This window comes from Myotis myotis, unplaced genomic scaffold, assembly GCF_014108235.1.
Source record: "Myotis myotis isolate mMyoMyo1 unplaced genomic scaffold, mMyoMyo1.p scaffold_m19_p_17, whole genome shotgun sequence".
NCBI lineage: Eukaryota > Metazoa > Chordata > Mammalia > Chiroptera > Vespertilionidae > Myotis > Myotis myotis.
Window position 1 is genome coordinate 17,525,820 of NW_023416321.1, and position 25,710 is coordinate 17,551,529.

Here is a 25,710-nt window from a genome sequence, read left to right on the forward strand (position 1 = left end):
AAAATCTCGTATCATAAAATATATTTTGCACATTTTGCATTGTTCTCCTGAATTTTATTTTTCCGGTCCTTGAAAAACAAATTTCATTATGTGAAACTGTTTCAAGGTACCCAAATTAGTTCACAAAAATGTTTAACTTTTCTCAACTATTTTCCTTAACTATGTAGAAGTAAAATCTTGTTTAAAAGAAAATAGGCAGCCTGGCTGGTGTGGCTCAGTGACTGAGTGTCTACCCATGAACCAGGAGGTCACAGTTCAAAGCCCAGATTGTGGGCTCAATCCCCAGCAGGGGAAGTGCAGGAAGTAGCTGATCAATGAGTCTCTCTCATCACTGATGTTTCTACCCCTCTTTCCTCTCCCTTCCTCTCTCTGAAATCAATAAAAACATATTTTTAAGTACTCATTAAAAGCAATAGGCAAAGATATCAAACTGCAAAGAGGTCACTTTATAGTATTATTTTTAAAAAGGTAGGCTATAGTATTGTTAAGTACTCTGCCCAGGGTCACACAGGTAATAAATAGAAAATCAGGATTCAAATCCAATTTTATTTGACTGTGCAGTCTATTCCACTGCTCTTTTTCTCCAACTAGAAAAGTAGAACATATCTGAGAACAAGTAGCCAAAGTAACCTTAATCTCTCAAGTCCATGAGGGTGCCTGAAATCCTCTTCAGACATTTAACACTTTATATTATTAAACAAGCTTTTATTAGCTAGTACAGATTCTTGACAACACAAACTATTTCTATGAGAAATGAGTCATGCATTACAATCCACCAATCTAAAAGCAAACTTTTAAAATACAACCAACATGTAAGCCAAGACATCTTTTCAGAATTCTATTTGAGGAAGGGATGCATGTTGCTCTCCCTTGATTTAAATCTCCTTATGATTGAAAAAGGGTGCTCCCTAGTTATCTCAAGTTCTAGTCTCTAAAAGCAACTTACTAGTACAGGAATAGGCAAACCACAGAGTGCAAGACAAATCCATCCTGCTGCTGTTACTGAAAATAGTTTTATTGTAATATAGGCACGCCATTCACTTACATATTATCTGGCCCTTTACGAAAAAGAATTTATATTAGTAAATATAAACTAAATATTTTCATTTTGTCAATGATCACAGCTATTTGACTATGGGAAATAACATTTTGATTTCAAAGATTACTAAGATGACAAAAACAAAATACAACAGAATAAACACAAGTAAAATAAATCAAAGTAAGTGGAAAATCAAGGTGGAATGAGTCTGGGGAATAATATTAGCATACATACAAGGGAGTAATGCCTAATTGTTCAATTTGGACACAAATGTTGCTTTAACCTTACCAGCAGCTCAAATAAAGGAGACAGAACCAATTCCACCTGTTTGCTATGTCCAAAAAGTTAAATCCTAGCATTTGCTCATGAAAAAAACAAATTTTAGTTCTTATAAAAGGGACGGGGGTACAAAGGAAAAAACATCCTCCCCACTATGGTGAGTTAGTCAATACCAAAGCAAGTTTCATACAGTTCTGCTATATGAAGTGTTTGTTAATACTTAGTATTTAGTAAATAAAATAAAGCACCTATACATCCAACCAAGCACCAAAGAAATGTAGGCTAATGTGACCTTTTCTTTTGGATTCTGGCATAATATTTAGGTGTATGCAGCAATATGGTAATGTACAAGGAAATTTATTGTCTTCTACAGGTGCTTACATGTTAAGTCATGGACTTCTTCCTAAGGGCACATGGGTGCAAAGGCACCTGGGTCTCCTTTACACTAGTGAATGTACAAAACCAACCTATGAAAGCTTATATTTAGGACTTTTCATTCAGAGATAATGCACTAACATCATCAAAGTTAATTGGACAGTCAGTCAAACATGGAAATAGACACTGTAAGTGTACTCACGATTACCATTAAAATTATACTCTATCCAAAGCAATATTAAAAGCTTTTATTGAGCCCAGGCCGGCTTGGCTCAGTGGATAGAGCATCAGCCTGCGGACTGAAGGGTCCCAGGTTCGATTCCAGCCAAGGGCACATGCCTGGGCTGCGGGCACGATCCCCAGTGGGGGCATGCAGGAAGCAGCTGATCAGTGATTCTCTCTCATCACTGATGTTTCTCTCTCTCCCCTCTCCCTTCCTCTCTGAATTCAATAAAGAAATATATATTTTTTAAAAAAAAAAGCTCTTATTGTGCTAAAGTCATCCTACTTTAAAAATGAAGTTGGGAGACCAAGACAGACCTGATCATCTACTCATACAAGCTTTGCCTGATGACTGTATAAAGAGAAAGGGCATAATGTGAACCATTCTAATCCTATTACATAGTAAATGAGTCAATTAATTTGAGATTTTTTTTTCCCCCTAATTATTCCCTCCCTATTCATGGAACATAGAGGGGCCAATACATATCTTTCAATGTTGTTATGAGCGTCTCTTTTAATACATCGTATCAGGGGAAAAAAGTCTAAATATTACCTTCTGTAGAAGCTGCATCAATCATTACTCTTTGCATGAGTACTGGTTCCAATCCAAAGTCGAAAACTATGGTTTGGCGAAAAGTTCCAAATATTTCTGTGTTAAATGCTATCCCGACTTTATACACGTAATGATCTAATCCATTTTGGGCCATCTTTCCTCCTATCCATTCTTGACAGTTTTCTGGGACTTCTTGTGATACCTGGGTAGTACTATCTCCGGCAGATATTGCAATGATACTAAAATGAGGACGATGAGCATCATAAAGCAATGCTACACGATACAGCATTCTTGCAGGCTACAAGGAAGTTAAAATAATTCATTGAGTACAAGGGGGTGAAAAATCCAATTGTAATTGGGCTCTTCAACGAAAATATTTCCATAAGGGAATTTTACTTTCCCATGCTTCTAAGGTAATATTTTAAAAATACAAATTGTGCTCATAAGCCATTTAAGAAAAAAAATCATAATGACTTTAAAAAATATATTGTTAAAAAATAATATATTTAATGTCAATTATACTTCAATAAAGCTGAAATTTTTAAAAAATGATATATTTATGCTACATCACTAGCTCCCCTGCTCTTTTCTGTGATATGTTCACCTTTCACTGTGGCAAAGGCTATCACTCTGTATGACCATCGACCTCCAACTTTCCATGCCCTTGGCCTAAAAAAGTTTTACCTATCCTCAAGTAGGAAGTCTTCACAGGCGGGCAGTTACCCCTGAAAGTACTGGATTGGGTTCAAGGCTGAAGCTAAATGTTCCCAGATTTTTCATCCCAAGATGCACATGGTACAGTGGAAGAAATGCCACCAAAAAGTACACAAACTTTTCCACTGCATATATTTACAGAAATTTTTACTTTGCTTCATTCTTAAAGTCTGAATATTTTACTTCAAGATGGGATGTACTGTGAAATGTCTCATTTTAAAACCCCATTATTATAGAATTTGTGATTTCATCAAATCAAATGTAAAAATAAGTTGCCATTATTTTAAGATCTTAAAACTGCCAGATTAAACAACTCGATTTTTAAATAGTTAATTATAAGCCATGAACCCCATCCCATGTTCCAAGTTTGGAAGACAACAAATCGAAGACCTCTTTACCAAATCAATAAATAAATGAGCAAGCATCAAACATCTAGAAAGATTTTATCTCAAAATCTAAAACAAAAATTGTACCTTTAACGATCAAAATACAGAAATACACGTTAGAATAACATAGAACCTACATTAAAATGTACTTAGATTAAAACATTTTCAATGCTCTTTTAACACAGAGATTTAAAGGTTTTAAGAAAATTGGAAAAAATTCACATTATTTGAGTAACACAAAATTCATACCTTACAGGTGAGAGCAAAAGTCCATGTCTGGTGAGACTTTTTGGTGTTGACAGTAACCGTCAGATCAGGATTATGCTCTACCTTTACTCCTTCAACACATTCACTAAGCTGAAAACAGAGAGCAACTAATGTTACATTTCCATTCCTAAAAGCTCATACCGAACTTCTGGTATACTAAATACATTAAATGTCAACAGTAAGATGTGATGGAACTGTTTACAAAGCAAAGTGTCTTATACATTAACTTTCCGTTTTTTGTTCTTACAAAATATAATAAAGCTAAAATAAGAGACATAGAAAACAAACAAAAAATGGCACTAAAAACTCCCTGAATGAAAATAAATTAATATAATACCTACAAAATCTCCAAACGGCTTAGTTTTTACTCTTTATTTTTTAGCAAACAGTTCTACTTTTGCTACTAAAAATGCTTTATCAGAATCAAGCTCTCCATATAGAGGATAATGAAATAAACCAAAATATAGCACAAAATAAAGTTAAGACTCAAACAAAATCATTATTTAAAACAAACAAACAAAAAATGCAGTTTATTTTCCTCACCACTTTCTCAGGAGATAATGAATTCATCCACTTTTCTATCAAGGTTTCCATGTAACTGCCTGAGAACTGTTTATTCTCATTTTGCTGTTTCAATTTTATCAACCGTGAAGCATATCTTTTCTGCCATTCTGCTAGTTCTTCCTGGGAATGTGCTGAAGTACACTGGGCACCATACCTACAGATTCCTTGCTCTAAAAATCTAAGTAGAATAGGAAAGACTGTTTTATCATATACTTTGTTGGACCATTTAAAAGATAAACTTTCAGCATTTCCCTTCCAACTCTTCAATAACAAAAACAAAACTTAGTCTCCTGAAAGGCCATATTTATCACAGTGTCTTGCACAGAGGAGGAAGGAGAGGTTTAGAGAACATTTACAATAGTTCGTCAAAACAGCAACTCCCCATATTAACTGACCTTCTCCTTGAGAGTAAGGGGGTGCTAAAGCAGAGCATAATCATAACCACCCCACCCACAAAAACCACCACCGAAAAGGTAGCTTCCTTCGTGATGTAACAACTCTATCAGTTCCTCTTAGAGCAGCATTTTTTACAGCAACACTGACATCAAGTGGATTTGCTCGTCAAACACAGGTATGCCCTACTCCCCAAAATGATACGACCTAAAGAAAAGGTTCCACAAAGAATTTCATTCTGGAAAAACTTTCCTATATCAGTAACTTATCATTTTAAGGCTTCTACTTTTTACTTTTACTCTTTTCTCTATTACTATTACCAATATTTTACTGAAAATATTGGACTATATTAATTTGCTTGAAGTTTTAAAGATTAAAAGTTTTATATTAGAATCACAATTCAAGAGATTAAATTCTTTAATAGCTAAATTCATAAATGTTCATTTTAAAGGTTATAGAACTAATAGTCTCTCAGTGTTTATAACTCAGAAAATTAAATTGACAATTCAGTCAAAAACTGATAAAAATACAAGATGTCGATCAATCATTTTTTTAAGTTTTAAATATCTTGCAGAATTATGGGTCCAACCAATTTTTAAATGATTGAAGCATAATAAAGCATCTTACTTATGATAAGAAAATTAAACTATAAATAGCAAAATGAAGACAAGAGTGATATTATATCATAGTTTTTCAACTGGTAAAATATGGATAGTAAGAAATACAAAATGAAACACAGCACAATTTAAATTATCAAATGGCTCACTTTATTTGAAAAGACAAGTATATATAAAGCTTTTCTTGATGATATACAAAGCACTTGAACTTAAATTGTACTACTTATGAAGTTCTCTTATGCATCATAAAACATCTTTAAAACCATGCATTTATTTCTCTTAAGTATGTCTTAGTGAGCCAAATATTTCAACTTTCTATTGCTGTATTTTAAATTATTTCCCTAGAAACTGAAGATTGGATACTCTCATTTGGACTATAAATTTTCTTTCATTTCCTTTGCATAACTGGCTTGTTATCTAACTCTCCTACAACAGGATGCCACCAGGATTTTCAAAATTCACTACTTAGTTTATTTCTACTATAAAATCAAATCTGATGTCTTAACTATTCAATCATCCACATTACATATCAAATTTTCATCATTATCAAAAGCAATCTAGAGTAATGAGGTTTTATATCTAAAATCCCACTAGTTACTAGTGCTTATATAAAGAACTGAAGGGTTCACCTTTCTAAATGTGACTAATAATTCTTTCCACTCAATACATAATTATTAAGTTCTGAAAGGTTAGCCCTTCAAATATAAATTACTCAAATTCTTTATAAGGATTACATGAAGACAGTATATTTTTAAAAAGGTTATTAAAATAATTTAACAATTCTTCATCTATTTTATCTTCTATTTCAGTTTATATAATTTCAATGACCATAACAGATAAATTTCACATAAGCAAGAGACCAGCAATTAAATTCAGTCCTATTAATCCAACTGGTATTATAAGAGACTTCTAAACAATCTCCATTTATATCACTGTTTTTGTAATTAACAGAAGGCTCATCAATATGGCTTTGATTTTTATTTTTTAATGATAATGACCATCATGGCTTCTGTTTCAAACTGAAAATAAACCATTTTACTCAATCATTATATTTCTTCCTTCACGTATTTTCTTTAAAAAAGTGAAGGAAAATTAACTATCCTTTGAATAAAAACATGTCATGGGTTTAAAAAAAAAATTCACGTTACCTTTTACACAAAGTATATTCCTCGCTGCTTGTGATTCCCCTAGGTGGTGGGCGGAAATGCCAACCATTACAAGATCCTAGAGAGTAATCAGGATATAGTCTTATCATTTGAGGCTTGCTAATAATTCTGATATTTTAATGTGTAAAAAATTCTATAAACCCTCCACACACATCATCCCAGATGATGTAAAAAGAACATGATATACTTGCCTCTACCAAAAAAGTAATTGACCAATCAAGTGAGTTAAATCAACCATATTGAACTTAAAAATCACTGAAGAAGCAGTTACCAAGCAGCTAAGTCATATCTATGACCCCTGACTCTATCCTAGCAACTGGTGGGCATATTTCCAGTGCAGTCTCTTTCAAACAACTAACGGGGGGAATGTTAGCATGTTTATCATTTTTCAAGTATGAGATGTGTCTCTACTAGGAATACTTCAGGAATGAGAAAATTATGTATCCTGGGAGGAAATTTTAGAAAACAAATTCCAGTACTGAATACTGAGTGAGAAGTTCCATGTCACTACCCATGTTCCTCAGGATCTGTCTAACATGTCATTGCATAAAGTAATCCTTTTTCACAACTGAAATAAAGTTCAAAAAGTTGAATTCTAAGGTAGGAACTAAAAAAAATAACGTTTACTTCTAAATACAATGAGCTTTTATTTGTTTAGAACAGGGGTCCTCAAACTTTTTAAACAGGGGGCCAGTTAACTGTCCCTCAGACCATTGGAGGGCTGGACTATAGTTTAAAAAAAAACTAGTCGGCTGCTAAGCAACAGGCAGCGGCGGCAAAAACACCCGGTGGGCCGGATACATGTTTTCAGCGGGCCGCATGTGGCCCGCGGGCTGTAGTTTGAGGACCCCTGGTTTAGAATATACTAAACCAGGGAAAACAGGGCTTCAGCGAGAAAAGACTAGAGTTACAGAGGCTGAGCAGGACAAGTTTCCAAGGACCTCAGAGCCATTACCTATACCTTACTCCCTCATGAGTCACTATGCCTCCCTGCTCCATCAAAAAATATTCAGCCAGGTTGAATTTAAAGCTGGGTTTCATCCCTTACTAGCTGTGTGACTGAGGAAATTGCTGGACCTTGGTAAATATCAGTTTCATCACCTCTCAAAAAAATGTGGAAGGGCTCTAAGAAGTCATCACACATTTGGCGAAAGCCACTACAGCCGCCCACAGTATCCAGCAAGCACTCAGTAAAGGCGGGTCTCTCTTCCCCTTCCGCTGGCAAGAGGAGATTTTAGTGGTGGCAGGAACAACTCAGTTCACAGATTAGAACTTCCAAAAAGTACTAATTGTACTGGCCTGAGAGAGAGAGGAGGAAAGACTCCCCCCTCTAAGGACTGCTAAGAATGAGTTTTAAACTATGTGGAGGCAAGAAAATGAAATACATAACCTTTAGAGCTACCTTGTACCACCATTACTTCATTTTCTAAGGAAAGGGGCCAGTGAAAAGAATTGCTTTCATCCACACATTTTTTAGAATTAAATTTTTTTATTTTTATATTCTCTCCTACAACTCCACTTCCATGTATTGTAACTCAATAAATTTCCTCCCAATAATCAATTAAAAAGCAATGTCCAGATCACAGTTACTAGAAGTTATGCAGAGTTTGGTACTTACCCTCTTCTAAATCTTCCACGTGATATCCAGAGAGGACGTTACTAGTTGCTGTCTGCAATTTTTGAAATGAAAGATATTTTTATAATAAGAAATATCCAATTGATGTCGAATTAAACTTGGACATTTTCAGTATTTTTTAAAGCCTGAGTCTGAATACTTAGAAAAATTTAACATTAATATCTCAGACATGTTTTGCTCTATGTTAAACTATATTTAAACACAGAAAACAGTAATTGTGTGGCCCTCATTAAGAACACTGATAAGATTTCCTACATAAAAATTACCTGGTAGCAAAAGAACAAAGGTCTAAGTCCCCAATCGGGAACCCACAGAGTAGCGCCTTCCATCCACTTACTCTTTTCGCTCTCCTCTTCCAAACACCCAGAGAATGACCAACTAGCCTTTTCTCCTCTATCAAGCGGAGCGCCATTTGGGGGCCTGGGAGCACATCCCACTAAGTCCCCCTCACTAGGGGATGAGCCCTTCTCCACAATGGAGACCACAGAGGGGACCCACTCACTCTGACCTGCTGGTTTTCTTGACTTCCTTGGTGCAGATAAATCCTCAATCTGTCCCTTTGACTCTAAGTTTACTCTAAGCTCCACACCCACAATTCCAACTGAGTGCCACCCATAGCACTTTCTATTAACTATTCTACAACATTTTACATGCTGATCACTGCCAGCCATGTACAGATCATTGTCAAAATCCTGCAACTTCCCCTTTACGTTCCCGCCCTTCACAGGGGATCTGGCACATACTGGGTACCCAGTAAATGGTGGATGAATGGCTGGATGCACTTCGAACACAATATGTCCAAAACAAAATTCATCAACTTTACTGCAAATCTCATCCTCTTTCTCTGCTCCTTATTTCAAGTTCATCCACTCAAATTCCCCAAAGAGGGGACTGAAATTAAGAAAACCATCTTGAACTCTTCCTCTTCTGTCCTGCTCTTAGTATTCTCCAAATCCTGCCAACCAGGTGTAGAATGTCTCTTATACTCTCTACTCCCACTGCCGCATCCTAGGTAAGGCCCTCGTTACTACCTGTCTCATCTATCCTTTAACCAACTGATTGCCAATCATACCCTGCGCCAAGTCACCTCTGGGTCTTCACTTAGCTACCTCGGTCCTTTGACCTCAGTTCCCACATTCCTGCCTCCCTAGTTTCCCCAGAGTGTTTGCCTCTTCTTTCCCTGCCTGTACTTCCATTATTCAGCACTTACTACCCACAAGCTGCCCTCTGGGTACAGTAGCTTATGCATCTTAGACTGGTCCATCAGATTGTTTTTCATTAATACCTCAGCTTTCAAAACCCACAGAACCTTGAACAGCATAGGCACACAGTAAATGCTGAACTGAATCAGGAGGAGGAAATGATATCCCAAGGTGAAATTTGGAATGTCTTGTACCATAGAAAGAATGTCATAAATGCTAATTGGGTATAACTGAAACAATAATATCACTATAATTCACATGTTGTTAATTAAATTGGACTTTCTAGGTTGGGCTGGAACTGAATCACTATAATAACTCTACTGGAAAATGCCTTCTTATTCTCAAAACTGCTTACTAATAAGTTTTTAAAGACAACCCATTTTTTTTTGTAAAATGAGGACTGTATATAAGAATGCATAAGCTAACAAATCAATTGTAATTGCTCACATTAGAAGGATTCTATTCTCGCAAGAAAAGATACATTAAAAGATCTCTTCAAATTTTATGAGCAAGTTCTAAATGCCATAGTCCCACACCTGCCCTTAAAAAAATGATTCCATCTACACAGAATCTATAATAATAAAAGCATAATATGCTAATTAGACCAGATGTCCTTCTGGACGACCTTCCGGATGAAGCCGGGACTGCAAGGGAAGCCTGGGTCCCAGGTGCCTTCTGGAGAATGCAGGGAAGCCCGGGTCCCGGGTGCCAGAGGGAAGCCAGTGCTGGCAGCCGGGGAAAGGAAGGCCTACTCTTGCATGAATTTCATGCATCGGGCCTCTAGTATATAAATATAAAAACTTGCCTTCAAGTATGAATTTAAAGGATCCCCTCTAAAATATTTATCAAAATAAATGTATCAAATATGCAAAAAAGATGGGCATAAAATGTTTTGGTCATAAAATGAAGGCTAAAACATTTATGATTGTTAACTGTTAGAAGGGAAAAACACACGGTGTGTTTCCCGCATCAGCATCTGCAATGGTCTGTGAAGGGGCAAAGGAAGCCTGAGCTGACACTACAACTTGCAGGCTGGGAGGGTCTCAAACACACAACCTCAGAGCTGGTTAAAAGAGAGTGCGAGAGGAGAGAGAGAGAGAGAGAGAGAGAGAGAGAGAGAGAGAGAGAGAGAGAGAGAGAGAGAGAAAGGGAGAGAGAGAGAAACTTGGCCTTGATGAGTATTTGGTCACCATTGCTTTTAGGTTCCAAAGTACTGTGTTTGGTTGTGTGTGTGTTTTTATGTGCTCGGATCCCAAGACAGAAGGGCAATATGAATTAGCTTATGATCTTCAGTCTTCATTGATGCCTTTAGGGAAAGCAGCCAAATTTCATATTGCTAGAATTCCTAGAAATTCACCATCAAATCTATTGATTTGATATTTTAAATTTTACTAATATGTATTGTTTTTGTTCTCATTAGCTAGCCCTCAGTTGCATATCTTTATCCTCATCCACTAGCATTTACAAGTTAAATACCAGCTCAGCCCAATCCTATATAATAAAGATGTAATATGCAAATGGTCCTTACGCCATGAAGCCTAACAACCGACCGCATCACAACCAGATCAGCAGGAGTGTGGGGCAGTGAGCTACAAGTGGGCTGCAGAGAGCTACAGGAGGGGGCAGGGCAGCAAGCAATGAGGGGTGGCGGGAGGGGGGGAGGAGCGGGGGGGGAGCTACAGGAGGGCGTGGCAACAAGCAGAGAGCTACAGGAGGGCAGCAGCAAGCTACTGGTGGATGGATTCATGTGCAGGGCTACTAGTCTTTAAATAAAAATTGTAGCTATTTTTAAATGTCATGTGCAATGATAAGTAAGGGAAGCATTGTTTATTAACTTTTTCTAGATGGATTTTTAAAAATAATTTCAGTTCACTAACCAAAAGAATACTACTTTGGTTACATAAAAAAGAAATTATAAACAAAACTGCCCTAGCCGGTTTGGCTCAGGGAATAGAGCATCGGCCAACGGACTGAAGAGTCCCAGATTCAATTCCTGGTCAAGGGCACATGCTTGGATTGTGGGCTCGGTCCCCAGTGGGGGGCATGCAGCAGGCAACCGATCAATGATTCTCTCTCATCGTTGATGTTCCTGTCTCTCTCTCCCTCTCCCTTCCTCTCTGAAATCAATATATATTTTTTTAAAAAGAAATTATATACAAAACTAAATCATTTCCAAAAGTACAGTCACAAAATAAAAGTCAAGTGATATTTGTGACCTTAAATGTCACAGTATTATAAATATTAAAAAAAAATTTTACTAATATCTACATTTGCATATGACTCACAAGCTAGGTTATAAAGGGTCAGAAGGTTCCACCACCCCACCTTTACAGCCTTGCTGTCTTAGCCAATGCCCAATGATTTTCCAAAATTTAATACAAAACACTTACTAGCCAGACTGAGTTAAACTTTCCAAAGAAATCCAGCGAAATAGTCTTACCTCTGTTTCTGTGAGAAGTGTTTTTAGTCTTGTTAAATCTTTTGTTACCATCCCATTCTGAAAAGGTAAATAAAAAAGGGGAAAACCGATTAGTATATTAGTTCTTGACTATGGGGAGTTAATTCCTCAACTGTTTCTTTGTAAAGAAAACAATGCTACTCCTCACCTCCCATCCCCTGTCATTAATCATGATAATCAAGTTAACTATCTATAAGGAAAGTTAAAAAGGTTAATTTAACAGAATATATAGTGTACCCTAAAACACTGTATTCACCTTCCATAAGAGCTTAAAATCAATTCAATAAAATATTCACAATGGGTATCACCAAAGAGCAAGATAGGATAAATGAAAAGAAAAATAAGCCTAAACTTTTTAAAAACTTTTTTCCCTAAAACTAATGAGCTTATATTTGCAAAGTGGTGAATTCAATCAGTTACCCATGAATCAGATTCACATAAAATAATGATGGCACTTTAAAGTTGGCTCATTAACAAACCTGATAAAGGAAAATATACAAAATATTCTCTCATCTGAAATTCAAATTTCACTTGAGATTTAAAGGCAAATTACTTCTTCCTAGTTTAAAAACTTAATAGGTAAAACTGTGCAATATGCTAAACTTATATTAAAAGGTTCCTTATTCTTAATAACAGAGGTATATTATCACCTACTTAGAACTAAAGAGCTGTAACATTTTGCTATATTAATACATTTAACCTTTAATGTGAATTTGGTGAAATCAAAAAACAATGGTAAATCAATTAACAATATACTACACAATAATTCCTTAGAAATAAACTGTTCTCTGAGATGAGTCATTATACACTCAGCAGTATACCAAGTACTCTCCTAAATTCTTTTTTGTCACCAAATATATTTATTTCCATTAAAAACACAACTTTATGCCTGATTTTCATAATTTCTATCAATTCAAAATAAGGGAATAAAATAAGGGATTCATGCTATATAGCACAGTATACATATACTTTCTTGCTTTCACTGTTTTTCATTATGATTCCTAAAAAATATCAGAGAATTTTATAGCAGTTACCAACTGGCGAGAAAAAGAGTTATACTATCTTCTTATCTTCCAATTCCTACAGATTGCCAACTCTCAAGTTGCAAAAAAAAGTTTTTCAATTATGTCAACTGAAAACTCTAGAAAATTAAATGCTACATAAAAAAAAAATTAATCCCAAAGTCTGAATAGAATTAAATAGCTCCATCAGAATAGTCATGAATATCAACTTACACCCATACCTTCTTCAACTATAAAAGTAATTATTATATAGTTTAGATAAATGTAAACATTTTATGAAATTAGTGGCTGAATTTAAGGACCCCGTAAAATCATATATCCACAGGAGAATTTTAAAACATAACAGAACCAAAAATATTTTCAAGTTCTGAATTATTTAGCTATCCTACACTTTCAAAGTTTCAAAAAGCACCTGCAATTCTTTTATATATATATATACACATATATATATATATATATAAAACTAAATATACATAATCACAAACTATAAGAATCCAATGGTTAAATATCAGTTTGTTGAGGAGAAATGTACCTATGAACCTCATTTCTGGTAGGAGAAAATAAGAAAGAAAATGCACACTAACTGTTTTTCCCCACAATATTCCTAAGGAGTCAAATACGTGAATCTCTTTTCAGACACTCAAAATTAGAATTCATTACCATATGATTTCACTCACACATGGAATATAAAACTGAAAGCAACAAATGAACAAATGGGATGATCAAACAAACAAAAACTCATAGACACAAACAGTATGATGGTTACCAGAGGGAAAGGGTATGGAGGGGGTAGTGTAGTAAAGGGTAAAGGGGGTCAAATATATGGCGACGAAGGAGATTTGACTTTGGGTGGTAAACACACGATGCAATAATATAGATGACAAATCATAGAATTATATACTTGAAAACTACATAATTTTGTTAACCAGCCACCCCAATAAATTTATTTCTTTTTAAAGCACTGAAAAAAAATTAGAGTTCATCAACGTACCAGGGACTCTCCTGTTAGTGACTTGGCAAGAATGTTGGATACAAGTTGAAGCTTTCCTTTCAGCTGCATGCAGCAAAGCACTGCCTGAAAAGCACCATCTCCCTTGGCCAGTCCTTCTCCCAGCACTGTCAGAAAAGAACAGCCATGGTTAATCACATGACATGTAACACACATTTTCCCTGATTTTAATATTGGCACACTATCACAAGCGTGACTTCTTATACACTAAAAGAAAAACTTCAAGTACTAGAGGAAGGGTGATGTTTCAGTTCTGTCCAAGACATGCATAAAGACAAGAAAATAAAACTCTGGCCAGTGTGGCTCAGTTGGTTGAGTGTCATATGGTATACCAAAAAGGTGCTGGTTTGATTCCTGGTCAGGGCACATGCAGGAGTTATGGGCTTGATCCCCAGTAGTAGGCGTACATGAGGCAACTGATCAATCAAAGTTGCGCTTTCTCATCAACGTTTCTCTCTCTTTTCCTCCCTCCTCCCCTCCCTCCCTTCTGCTCTCTCTCCTTTTCTTTCTCCCTCACCCCCCATAGCCCAAAGTATTTTTCCCAAATTTTTCAAAAGGAAAATTTTAATGACCATAAAAAATAAACCCTTTGGTCATTAATGTAAAATCATTCACTGCTTGGATAAAATTACATTCTCTGAACCAACACTTCAAAAATAAAAAAAGATTATTTTTAAGAGAATATAAATTTATAATTTATAAATTCTTGTCCTAAATATTAGCCATTTAATGCTTGGCAATAAACCTCATTTTCCAAAAATATATTTGGGGGTGGGAGTAGTAGTATATATAAGCAGACTCCAAACACTGTAAGGCCTACCAAGTGTACCAGTTAATAATGCGGATTTTTTCAATGGATGGAGTTACACATCCATTGATATATATGCGATTTGATATGTATGCTATTTCGTTGTATTGACAGCAAGCTTCAAAACCTCATATGTCAAATTTTCTGAAGGTGTTAACATCATAGATATCTTTACGCTTAAAAATGTGGAATTTCGCCCTAACTGGTTTAGCTCAGTGCATAGAGCGTTGGCCTGCGGACTGAAAAGTCCCAGGTTCGATTCTGGTCAAGGGCATGTACCTTGGTTGCGGGCACATCCCCAGTAAGAGATATGCAGGAGGCAGCTGATCGATGTTTCTCTCTCATTGATGCTTCTAACTCTATCCCTCTCCCTTCCTCTCTGTAAAAAATCAATAAAATATATATTTTTAAAAATGTCGAATTTCGTGCCAAAAAAAGAGCATTTGTGGGAAGTTTTAATTCATTAATTTATTCTGAAGAAAAGTGTTGCTTAAAGTTATCGTATACTTCAGGAAGCATATGCTCCATCTCAACATACTTGTGAATGCTGGTTTAAATGCTTTAAAAGTGATGATTTCGATGTGAAAGAGAAAGAACATCCAGGTCAACTGAAAAAGTTTGAAGACCAACAATTACAAGCATTATTGGATGAAGATGCGTGTCAAACTAAAAAACAACTTGCAGAAAGATTAAACGTAGCTCAGCAAGCAATTTCCGATCGTTTACAAGCAATGGGAAAGATTTTAAAGGAAGGAAAATGGGTGGTTTGCCTCAAAACAAGAAAAGTTCTATTGGGACGGTATCCACAAATTACCTGAAGGATGGGGGAAATGTGCAGCTAGCAATGTGTTGAGGCAAACCATTCAGAGACCCAATTTTCCACTTCTTCGTATGTTTTACTTTGAATAAAGCACTTTTGATGTTTATCTTGAAATTATCGTGTTTTCTTTGATTACAAAATCCGCATTATTAACCGGTACACCTGGTAAATCTAAGTATTAACTAGAAAGTAAAATGTCCATATCTTATAAGTATCAAAAAGTATAACATCACCCAGAGTAAGAACATAAGAACACTGTGGGACAAATCTCTGACCAGTATCCCTTTGGCCAAATCTGCGTTTTCCCCCAATATTCTTCTTCTCTGCCTGGATCCTTTTCCCTTGCCCTCACTTTTCTTCCAATTATCTATATATATAAAAAGCCAGGGTCCAGGATAACCAAACAACCAGTCACCATAAGGTGGCACTGACCACCTCTTGGTCCCTCCCACCCCCCCGCCCACAAGCGGGGTGGGGTGGGACTGGGGACTGGTGAGCGGGTTGAACGGCTGGCCTCTTGGTCCCTGCCCCTGGCCCGCAGGCTCCGATGGCTCAGCGATGGTGAACGGGGGAATAGGGGTGGGTGGTGGGAGGACCAGCCTTGGCTGTCAGACCGTTGTGATTACCAGCTCATCCCCGGCTGCTTGGGGGCTCAGGCTTGTGGGAAAGCAGGCGCCAGTTACTTAACCTCCATACACATGCACCGGGCCAGCCACTGATGGAACAAGCTTCCCGCTCGGGGCCATTCACGCCGGGGCGGGTAGGTCGCGGGTGCGTCACACAGCATCCATCAGCACCTCAAGCCCCAACAGTAGCGGCAGCAGTAGCAGCGCCCGCGTGAGTGGCTCCAAGCGGGCAGCGCGTTCCATCAGCAGCTGGCCCAGCGCACAAGCATGGAGGTGAAGTCACTGGCACCTGCTTTCCCGCAGACCTGAGCCCCTGAGCAGCCCGGGATGAGCTGGTGATCCCAATGGCCTGACAGCCCTGCAGCAGAGGCAGCAGAGGACTGGGGACTGGCGAACGGGCAGAAGATGGCCCTGATCGCAGGAGGCTATGCCTAAGGACCCTATCCGCACAATTTCATGCGCTGGGCCTCTAGTAATAAATAAACACTTTGGACATGTGGGCTGCAGCTGTTGTGGCATATTGTGCCCTTCCTACTAAAGACTTTTATAGATAAAATGTTCCCTTTATAAAATACTTTTGGAAAATGAAAAGCTTTAACACTATTCAATGCTATCTATACCTAGAACCTTCTGAATATTTCAGCTTTAAATACTGTAATACGCTTTTCTTTTTAATCCCTGCTACCTTGCTCCTTTCATTATTAGGTCCTAAATCCGGTCACACAAATCGTGATCTCCTTGGGTTTGCAATGAGCATTAAAGTTAAGCTCTTATTGCATACTAGAGGCCCGCTGCACGAATTCATGCACTCATGGCGGGGGGGGGGGGGGGGTCCCTCAGTCTGGATTGCAAGAGGGCTCAGGCCAGGCCAAAGGACCCCACTGGTGCATGATCGGGGCTGAGGAGGGATGTGGGAGGGCTGTAGGCCGTGTCTAGCCCATCTTGTTCAGTCCTGATTGGCCGGACCCCAGCAGCAAGCTAATCTACCAGTCAGAGTATCTGCCCCATGGTGGTCAGTACACATCATAGAGAGGGGTTGAGCAGCCTTAGCATATCATTAGCATATTATGCTTTTATTGGTTGAATGGCCAACCGGACGACTGGACACTTAGCATATTAGGCTTTTATTATATAGAATTTTTGGAAGGACTCTTTCCTTCAACTGCAGTTTATTGTAAAGAGGCTTGGACTCCTTCCTTCTCAATATTTTCATACTTCAGGTACATAGGTCATTTCTCCTGGTTTATTTTCAATATTCCAGTTTAAATTTTAGAGATAATTCATTTATGTCCCTCAACTTCCTCATTACTATACAAATCCTATAAAATAAAACCCTAATATGCAAATTGACCGAACAGCGGAACGACCAGTGGAACAACCAGTCACTCTGATGCACACTGACAACCAGGGGACAGACGTTTAACTCAGGAGTTGTCCCTGACTGGGGGCAGCTCCTGAGTTAGGTGTCTGCCCCTGAGAGGGAGGCGACCGGTGGCGGTGACCAGGGGGCAGAGCCGGCCAGCAGGCGGCATCAAGCCTCCAGCCAAGGTAGGTGCCAGCAGGGCCCCCCGCCGCCCCCCTCCCCGCCCTGATCGCCCCACCTGCAGGTCGCTCTACAGATGGCCCTGATTGCCGGCCAGGTCTAGGGACCCTACCCTATATATTGGAAACAGTCTCTTAGATTTAAAAATTAAAACCTGGCAAGGCTACCCTAACACTGAAAAAACAGGATGATGCAGCTATGACATGCATGGACTCTGGCTTGCACATTTTGTGGTCAACCCTGATTCTGACACTTATAACTGTGTGACAAAGCCATTTACTTAACTCTCTCTGCTTCAGTTTTTCCACCTATAAGATGGGGAAAATGGTACTACTGCCTCAAAAGCATCATGTTATGTACTACTTTTTATAATCAGGGCAAAAAAATGTAGCTGACCATACAACGGAAAAAGCATCAAAAAGCTAGAATTCTAATCAGTCTCTTCTCTCTAAGGGATATCTTCTAATGAAGGGGAAAAGCCTTTTAGAAGGGATAGGCCCAGCCTTTCAATTTATCCGAGCTTAACATTTTAATCAATGTTTGTTACAGTTCTTAAAATTTGGCTCCTATTGCCTGAAAATACTCACACAAACTTTAAAGGACACTATCAATGTTCCCAAGGGCAAGACCAGAATGTCAACACTCATGAGTTACTAGGAACAATGTCCATGTGTACACACATCATAGCAGAAAAGTCATCATCCATGTCAGTCACTAGTCACCACAGTAAGGTGGGTTTTTTAAATTTTATAATCACTTTTGAAATTAGCATCGGGAAAAAAATAAATCTTAAACATTGCTCAAATTATTCAAAATCTTCAAATCAGAGTCCCATTTTCACACATACCATGCCTACAATCTTCATCAGCTTGTCCATACTTTTTCTGCAAAATAAAAGATATGAGATGAATATCATTAAGTAGTTCAAGGGCTGCTTACAATAGAGATTTTATCCAAAAAAAAAAAGCTTGGCTTTGTTTCAAAGTTTAAGCATTAATGTTGCAAATTTAATATTCACAGAGCAAAGCTAACTCATGTGGTCTCTGAAGATTACACAATACTCTACAAATAAATACAATATACTTCCCTAGTCCATTTACTCATACTCCTACTTCTTACTTTCTCTAACCTCAAATCACCAGAACCTCCTGAGCCCCCCATTCTTATTCTCAGCTAGTGACTTTACTGAGAAAACCATAGGAACGAGAAGAAAATTTCCGCAGACTATCACTATGACATCTACCCATGTCCTAGCACACTCCATCTTCCACCTGTTACCAGACGAACCCCCCATGCTCCTTTCGAAAGGCCATCCTACCACCCACGGAGATGTGATCTCTGGCCCAGTGAAGAATATCACTCCAGCAAGCCTCCTCTATTTCTCCTATGTCACTAATTTTTTGCTTTCTACTGATTCAGTCCTATAAACAAACATACTGTTATTTCTTCCATCTAAAAGGAAAAATCATTCTCTTGACTTCACTTCTCCCACCAGCTATCATTCCATTTTTTTGTGCCTCTCTGGGGCAAAATGCCTCAAAAATTGTCTATAATTATGTATTTAAATTCCTTCCCTCTGACACTCTCATAAATGCTCTTTAATCAGACACTCATCCACTGTCCTATGGAACAGCAATGGACCTTGCTGAACATTCCCTTGTTTGGACACACTTTCTTTACTTAGCTACCAGGACACCATACTTCTCCTAGTTTTCATTTACCTCAACGTTGCCCTTCAAGCTGCTTTGCTTATTCCTCTTCTTCTCAACCTCTCAACACTGTGGAGCCACAAGACTAAGTCCTTGGTACTCTCCTCTTCTCTATCAATACTCATTCCCTTGTGATGTGACCTAGGCTCAAGACTTTATATATCATGCATAGGCCACAACTCTTCAATTACTATCTTTAGCCCAGACTTCTCTCCCAAACTCCATACCTGCATATCTGGCTACTTGTCAACATCTCCATCTGGATATCTAAACAACATCTCAAACTCAGTATGTTCACAATGAATTCTTCCCTCACAGAACCTGCTCCCCACCTATAGCCTTTTCATCTCAGTTGAAGGAAAATCCATTCTTCCAATTGCTCAGACAAAAAATGTCATGGTAAGTAATCTGTGACTGTTCTGTATGCCTGACATTCAATATATTAGGAAATTTTATTGGTTCTAGTTTCAAATTATAACCAGAACCAAATCACTTCTCACTATCTCCACTGCTACCATTTTGGTCTAAGTCACTGTAATCTCTGGCCTAGATTATTCCAATACCCTCCAAATCAGTATCCCTGCATCTACTCTTCCCCCTTTATAGTCTACTAGAGGCCCAGGGCACGACATTCATGGACTAGTGGGGGCCCTCAGCCCGGCCTGCGCCCTCTTACAGCCCGGGACCCTTCAGGGAATGTCCCTGGGGATCGGGCCTAAGCCAGGAGTCAGACATCCCTCTCCCAGTCCAGGGCTCTAGCAGTCCAGGACCCCTAGCTCCTTACTGCCCACCTACAGCGGAGGCAGGAGAGGCTCTGGCCACCAACACTGCGCTCACCAGCCGTGAGCCCAGCTTCTGGCTGAGCAGTACTCCCACTGTGGGAGCACACTAACCACAAGGGGGCAGCTCCTGCATTGAGAGTCTACCCCCTAGTGGTCAGTGCGCAACATAGCAGCTGGTCGTTCTGCTGTTCGGTCGATTTGCATATTACTGTTTTATTATATAGGACTCAAGGCCCAGTGCACAAATTCGTGCATGGTTGGGGTCCCTCGGCCTGGCTGGCAAAAGAGGCCTATTGGGGGGACAGCCAGTCATGGGGAGAGACCCCGGGGGGTTGGCCGTCCGGCCCCCCAATCAAGGCCTATGGGGGAGGGGGGTGGTGGTAGGGGGTAGGGACCGTAGGAGGTTGGCTGTGGAAGTGTACTGACGCTCCTGCGTTGAGTATCTGCCCCCTGGTGGTCAGTGCGCATTATAGCAACTAGTCGACCGGTCATTCAGTCATAACGATCACTTAGGCTTTTATATATAGAGACTCTCAACACAAAAGCCAGATAATTCCTGTTAAATCAGATCAAGACACCCCTCTGATCAAAATCCCACAATAGCTTCCCATCTCAAATATAATACAAACTAGTCCTAGAGGGTCCCAGAGGATCTAGCCCTCTTACCCCCTTCCCCCAATGTACTTTACTCCAGCACAATGGCCTCCTATCTGTTCCTCAAAGATGGCAGACATGCTTATGCCTCAGGGTCTCTGCACTGACTGTCCCCCTGCCTATAATGATCTTCATCCAGATTCCAATATGGCTCACTCCCTTACCTCCTTCATATCACCTTATTAATGAGCACTACCTGACCACCCAATTTAAAACTTCAACCTTAGCCCTGACCGGTGTGGCTCAATTGGTTGGAGAGTCTTCCCATACACTGAAAGGTCATGGGTACAATTCCTGGTCAGGGCACAAACCCAGGTTGCAGGTTCAATCCCTGGTCGGGGTGTGTGAGGGAGGCAATCGATTGGTGTTTCTCTTTCACATCGATGTTTCTCTCTCTCTCCCTCTTTCCCTCTCTAAAATCAGTGAGAGCATGTCCTCAGGTGAGGATTACAAAACGATAATAAATATAAAAACTGCAACCTTATCCCTAACCCTAGTGGCCCCAATATTCCTTGCCCTGTTCTACTATTTTTCATGCAGACTGTTACTTTCTAACAATCTAAAGTGTTTACTTAGTTATGTCTCTAGCATTTATTGTCTGTCCCCCTACTAGAAAAAGCACCATGAAGGGATCTTTCTTTATATTTTTTACCAATGTATACCAAGCACTTAGAACAGTGTCTAACACATAGTATGTCCTCAATAAATATTTGTTAAATGAATGAATACTCCAAAGTGCTAAGTACAAGTTTCAAGATTTAAAAATACAGTTGCTTGCCATCAAAGATATCCAGCAATCACTAGCCACTTCAATCACCTCCTCAGCCCACATTTAAGTGACTTGTAGAGGGAGTGACCGGCAATAGTGCCCACTCAATGAAAAGGGCCATTTTACATGGTTTGGCACTGACTTATCAACACTGTTTACTTACCAGTTGCAAAAATGAGGCAATTCTGTAAAGAAGACTCTCAATTTTGATACTTTCTATTTCCAGTGAACACGGCCCTATGAAGTCAGCCATGGAGTACTGGCCAAGAGAAAGAAGGGCCTCTGTGCAGTGCTTGAGGGCCATTTCATAGTCCTGCCTCTTGAGTGATTCACACGCTTGTTCACATGACTTCTCAGCTCTTCTGTCTTCCATGACTCAGGGACAAAAATCCTAAAGACGGGGAAAAAACAAGTCAGAGAAGTTGTAAAAACATATTAATTATAGCCCTAACCTGTTTGGCTCAGTGGATAGAGCGTCAGCCTGCGGACTCAAGGGTCCCAGGTTCGATTCCGGTCAAGGGCATGTACCTTGGTTGGGGGCACATCCCCAGTAGGGGTGTGCAGGAGGCAGCTGATCGATGTTTCTCTCTCATCAATGTTTCTAACGCTCTATCCCTCTCCCTTCCTCTCTGTAAAAAATCAATAAAATATATTTTTAAAAAAACTTATTAATTATAAATTCTAATACCATTCCTGACTCAGCTGGTTTAATTATCTATCTGAATAGTTATTCTCAACCAGCCTTTTGTTCAAGGTCACAGCTGAGCAGCTATTAATGCTACAAAATCTATACTTCTCTTTTATATTTTATGAAGTCTTTAATAAGATTCAAGCAAAATATCAACCATAAATCAGGATCATACCAACAATACATCCAATTTATAAATGAGACAAATTTATAAATGAAACATGACTTTGAATATTGCAAAGTGCAACAAACCATAAAGGCTTTCCTCTTTTTAATCAGAAGGTGCAGGAATGTTTCATATCCAAATCTTCCAATTTCAGTTTTGTAATTCTGTGACTGTGTTTACAGAGAATAAAAATCTACACCATGTAGAATTTTTCCCACCAATATTAAAAAACTGGATAAAATGCAAATCTGAACTGTCTATTGAATTCAGCAAACATTTCCTAAGGCTAGGCCCTGTGCTAGCAGCACTGAATTCAAAGACGGAGCACGTCATCACTACTTTTAAGAAACTCAGATTCAAAACAGACATATAGATCAATGGAACATAATAGAGAGCCCAGAAAAAAACCTACGCCTTTTATGGTCAATTAATATTTGACAATGGAGGCAAGGACTTACAATGGGGTAAAGACAGTCTATTCAAAAAATGATGTTGGGAAAATTGGACAGGAAAATGAAACTAGACCACCTTCTTACACCATACATAAGAATAAACTGAAAATGGATTAATGACTTACTTTTAGACTCAAAACTATCAAAATCCTAGAAGAAAACACAGGCAGTAAAATCTCCAACATTTCTGGCAGCAGTATTTCTTCTGATATATTGCCTCAGGCAAGGGAAATGAAAGAAAAAATAAACAAGTAGGACTACACCAATCTAAAAAGTTTTTGTACAGCAAAGGAAACCATCAACAAAATGAAAAGACAACCCACTATATGGGAGAATATATTCACCAATGATACATCTGATAAGGGGTTACTATCCAAATTTTACAAGGAACTTATAAAACTCAACACCAAAAAATCCAATTTGAAAATGGGCAAAGGACCTAAATACACATTTCTCCAAAGAGAACCAACAGACATATGAAAGTTGCTCAATGTCACTAATCATCAGAGAAATGCAAATTAAAACCACCTCACACCTGTCAGAATGGCTACCATCAATAAATCAACAAACAGCAACTCTGGCCAGTGTAGCTCAGTAGGTTGGGTGTCATCCCCTACACAGAAGGGTGGCTGGTTTGATTCCCATTCAGGGTACATATCTAGGTTTCAGGTTCAATCCCCAGGCAGGGTGCATACCAGAAACAATCCATCAATCCAATCGATGTTTCTCTCTCACATCGATATTTCTCTCTCTCTCCATTCCTCTTTCTCTAAAATCAATTAAAAAAATATATATATATACATATACACACACACACACACACACACATGCACACATATATCCTCAGGTGAGGATTTTTTAAGTCAACTTTATGAGAACATTCCTATCAATAACTTACTTCTCACTACTTTTATAAAATAGAAACCTTTTTTAAAATCTATCCATCTTAGTACAATCCAAAAACAAAAATTGATAAATTTGACTTCAACATTTCCACTTTTTGAAAGATACTGTTACAAGAAAAGACAAGCTCAAGACAGAGGAAACTATTTGCAAATCGCATACCTGAAAAAAAATTTGTATCTGAATATATAACAAAATCTCAGAACCCAACAAAACGAAAACAACCCAACTGAAAGCTGGGCAATAGACATCGCACAAAGAGGATGTAATGATGGCCAACTATGCACACGAAAAGATGTTTAATAGCATTAGTCAGCAGAGAAATTCACTTTAAAACCATGATTAGCCATTACTACATACCTATTAGAATAGCTACATTTAAAATATTGATAATATCAGAGTTGTGGAATAACTGGAACTCATATAGGTTGCTATCAGAAATATAGATTATACAGCCACTCTGAAAGAAAAGTTGACAGTTTCTAATAAAGTTAAAAATATACTTATTAAATATTTTTAACTTTATTAGAAACTGTCAACCTTAATCAATAAAGAAAAAAATAATAAAAAATATAAATCATTAATTGATGATAGCCATTCTGACAGTTGTTGAGAGGTATCTCATTGTGGTTTTAATTTGCACTTCTCTGATAATTAGGGATGTTGAGCATCTTTTCATATGTCTATTGGCCATACTACTTGAGTATAAAAAGAAGGAAATCTTACTTTTTTCCACAGCATGGATAGACTTGGAGAGTATTATGCTAAGTGAAATAAGCCAGTCAGAGAAAGACAAATACCATAGGATTTCACTTGTGTGTATAATCTAATGAATAAAATAAATGAACAAACAAAATAGAAACAGACTCATAGATACAGAGAACAGACTGACAGCTGTCAGAGAAAAAGGTGAAGGGATTAAGGAAAAAAAATTTTTTTAAATACTCATAGTCTCAGGCAACAGTATGGTGATTATCAGAAAGAAAGGGGGGTGATGGGAGGTAGAAGAGGGTAAAGGGGAGATAAATGGTGACGAAGTTTTAACTTTGAGTGGTGAGCACACAATACAATAAACTGACAGTGTATTATAGAATTGTACACTTGAAACAAATTATATGTACTAATATATAATTTTATTAACCAAAGTCATGGCATGGGTCACAAAGTTTCAATCGCACTGTACATGCGCACCCACACGTGGTATTTTGTGGAAGAGCCACACTCAAGGGGGCAAAGAGCCGCACGTGGCTCACGAGCCGCAGTTTGCCGACCACTGTGCTAAGCGAAATAAGCCAGTCAGAGAAAGACAAGTATCACATGATCTCACCCATATGTGGAATCTAATGAACAAAATAAACTGATGAACAAAATAGATCCAGAGACACAGAAGCATAGAACAGACTGTGGCATCTCAGAGGGAAGGTAGGGAGGGAGAGTGGGTGGGAAGTGATCAACCAAAGAACATGTATGCATATATGCATAACCCATGGACACAGATCTGAGGTGGAGGGCAGGGGTGGATTAGAGGGAGTCAATGGGGCAAAGAGGGGGCAAATGCAATACTTTCAACAATACAGATTTTTTAAAAATAAAAATGCTCTCCTCCCAAAACCAGCATTACTTCGTACAGACTAATCTAGCCTCATAATCATCTATTATCTTGCATAATATATATCATGCCAGATGCCTTAACTGCTCAACATAACTACCTTATAAATAAGTCACATTTTATAGCATTTATGTCCCCATGACAAGCATTCAATTCACTACAACCACTTAATACTTTAATTGAATTTCCCACAGAGAGAATCTAAAATAACCTAAATTCCAACCATTCCAAGAACTATCCTATACCAAATTCAGTTCTCACTAGAATGCCATAAAGAGG

The 25,710-nt window shown here is 38.3% G+C and overlaps 1 protein-coding gene across 11 annotated transcripts in view; it reads right to left on the reverse strand.

Moving 5' to 3' along the window:
- The window catches only part of HELZ (helicase with zinc finger), a 124,792-nt gene that overhangs the window by 86,777 nt on the left and 12,305 nt on the right, over positions 1-25,710 (reverse strand). For 9 of the 11 annotated variants that reach the window (XM_036339890.1, XM_036339887.1, XM_036339889.1 and 6 more), the window contains 9 exons: positions 21,777-22,004; positions 18,547-18,583; positions 13,885-14,009; positions 11,854-11,910; positions 8,194-8,245; positions 6,558-6,633; positions 4,379-4,577; positions 3,818-3,925; positions 2,469-2,766 (listed from right to left, as the gene is read on the reverse strand). In XM_036339890.1, the coding sequence (XP_036195783.1) occupies positions 2,469-2,766; positions 3,818-3,925; positions 4,379-4,577; positions 6,558-6,633; positions 8,194-8,245; positions 11,854-11,910; positions 13,885-14,009; positions 18,547-18,583; positions 21,777-21,986 (1,162 nt within the window). In that variant the 5' untranslated portion in view covers positions 21,987-22,004. Of the gene's footprint in view, positions 1-2,468; positions 2,767-3,817; positions 3,926-4,378; positions 4,578-6,557; positions 6,634-8,193; positions 8,246-11,853; positions 11,911-13,884; positions 14,010-18,546; positions 18,584-21,776; positions 22,005-23,044; positions 23,137-25,710 lie in introns of those variants that run through there. The other 2 variants (XM_036339884.1, XM_036339892.1) reach the window with 2 other exon arrangements.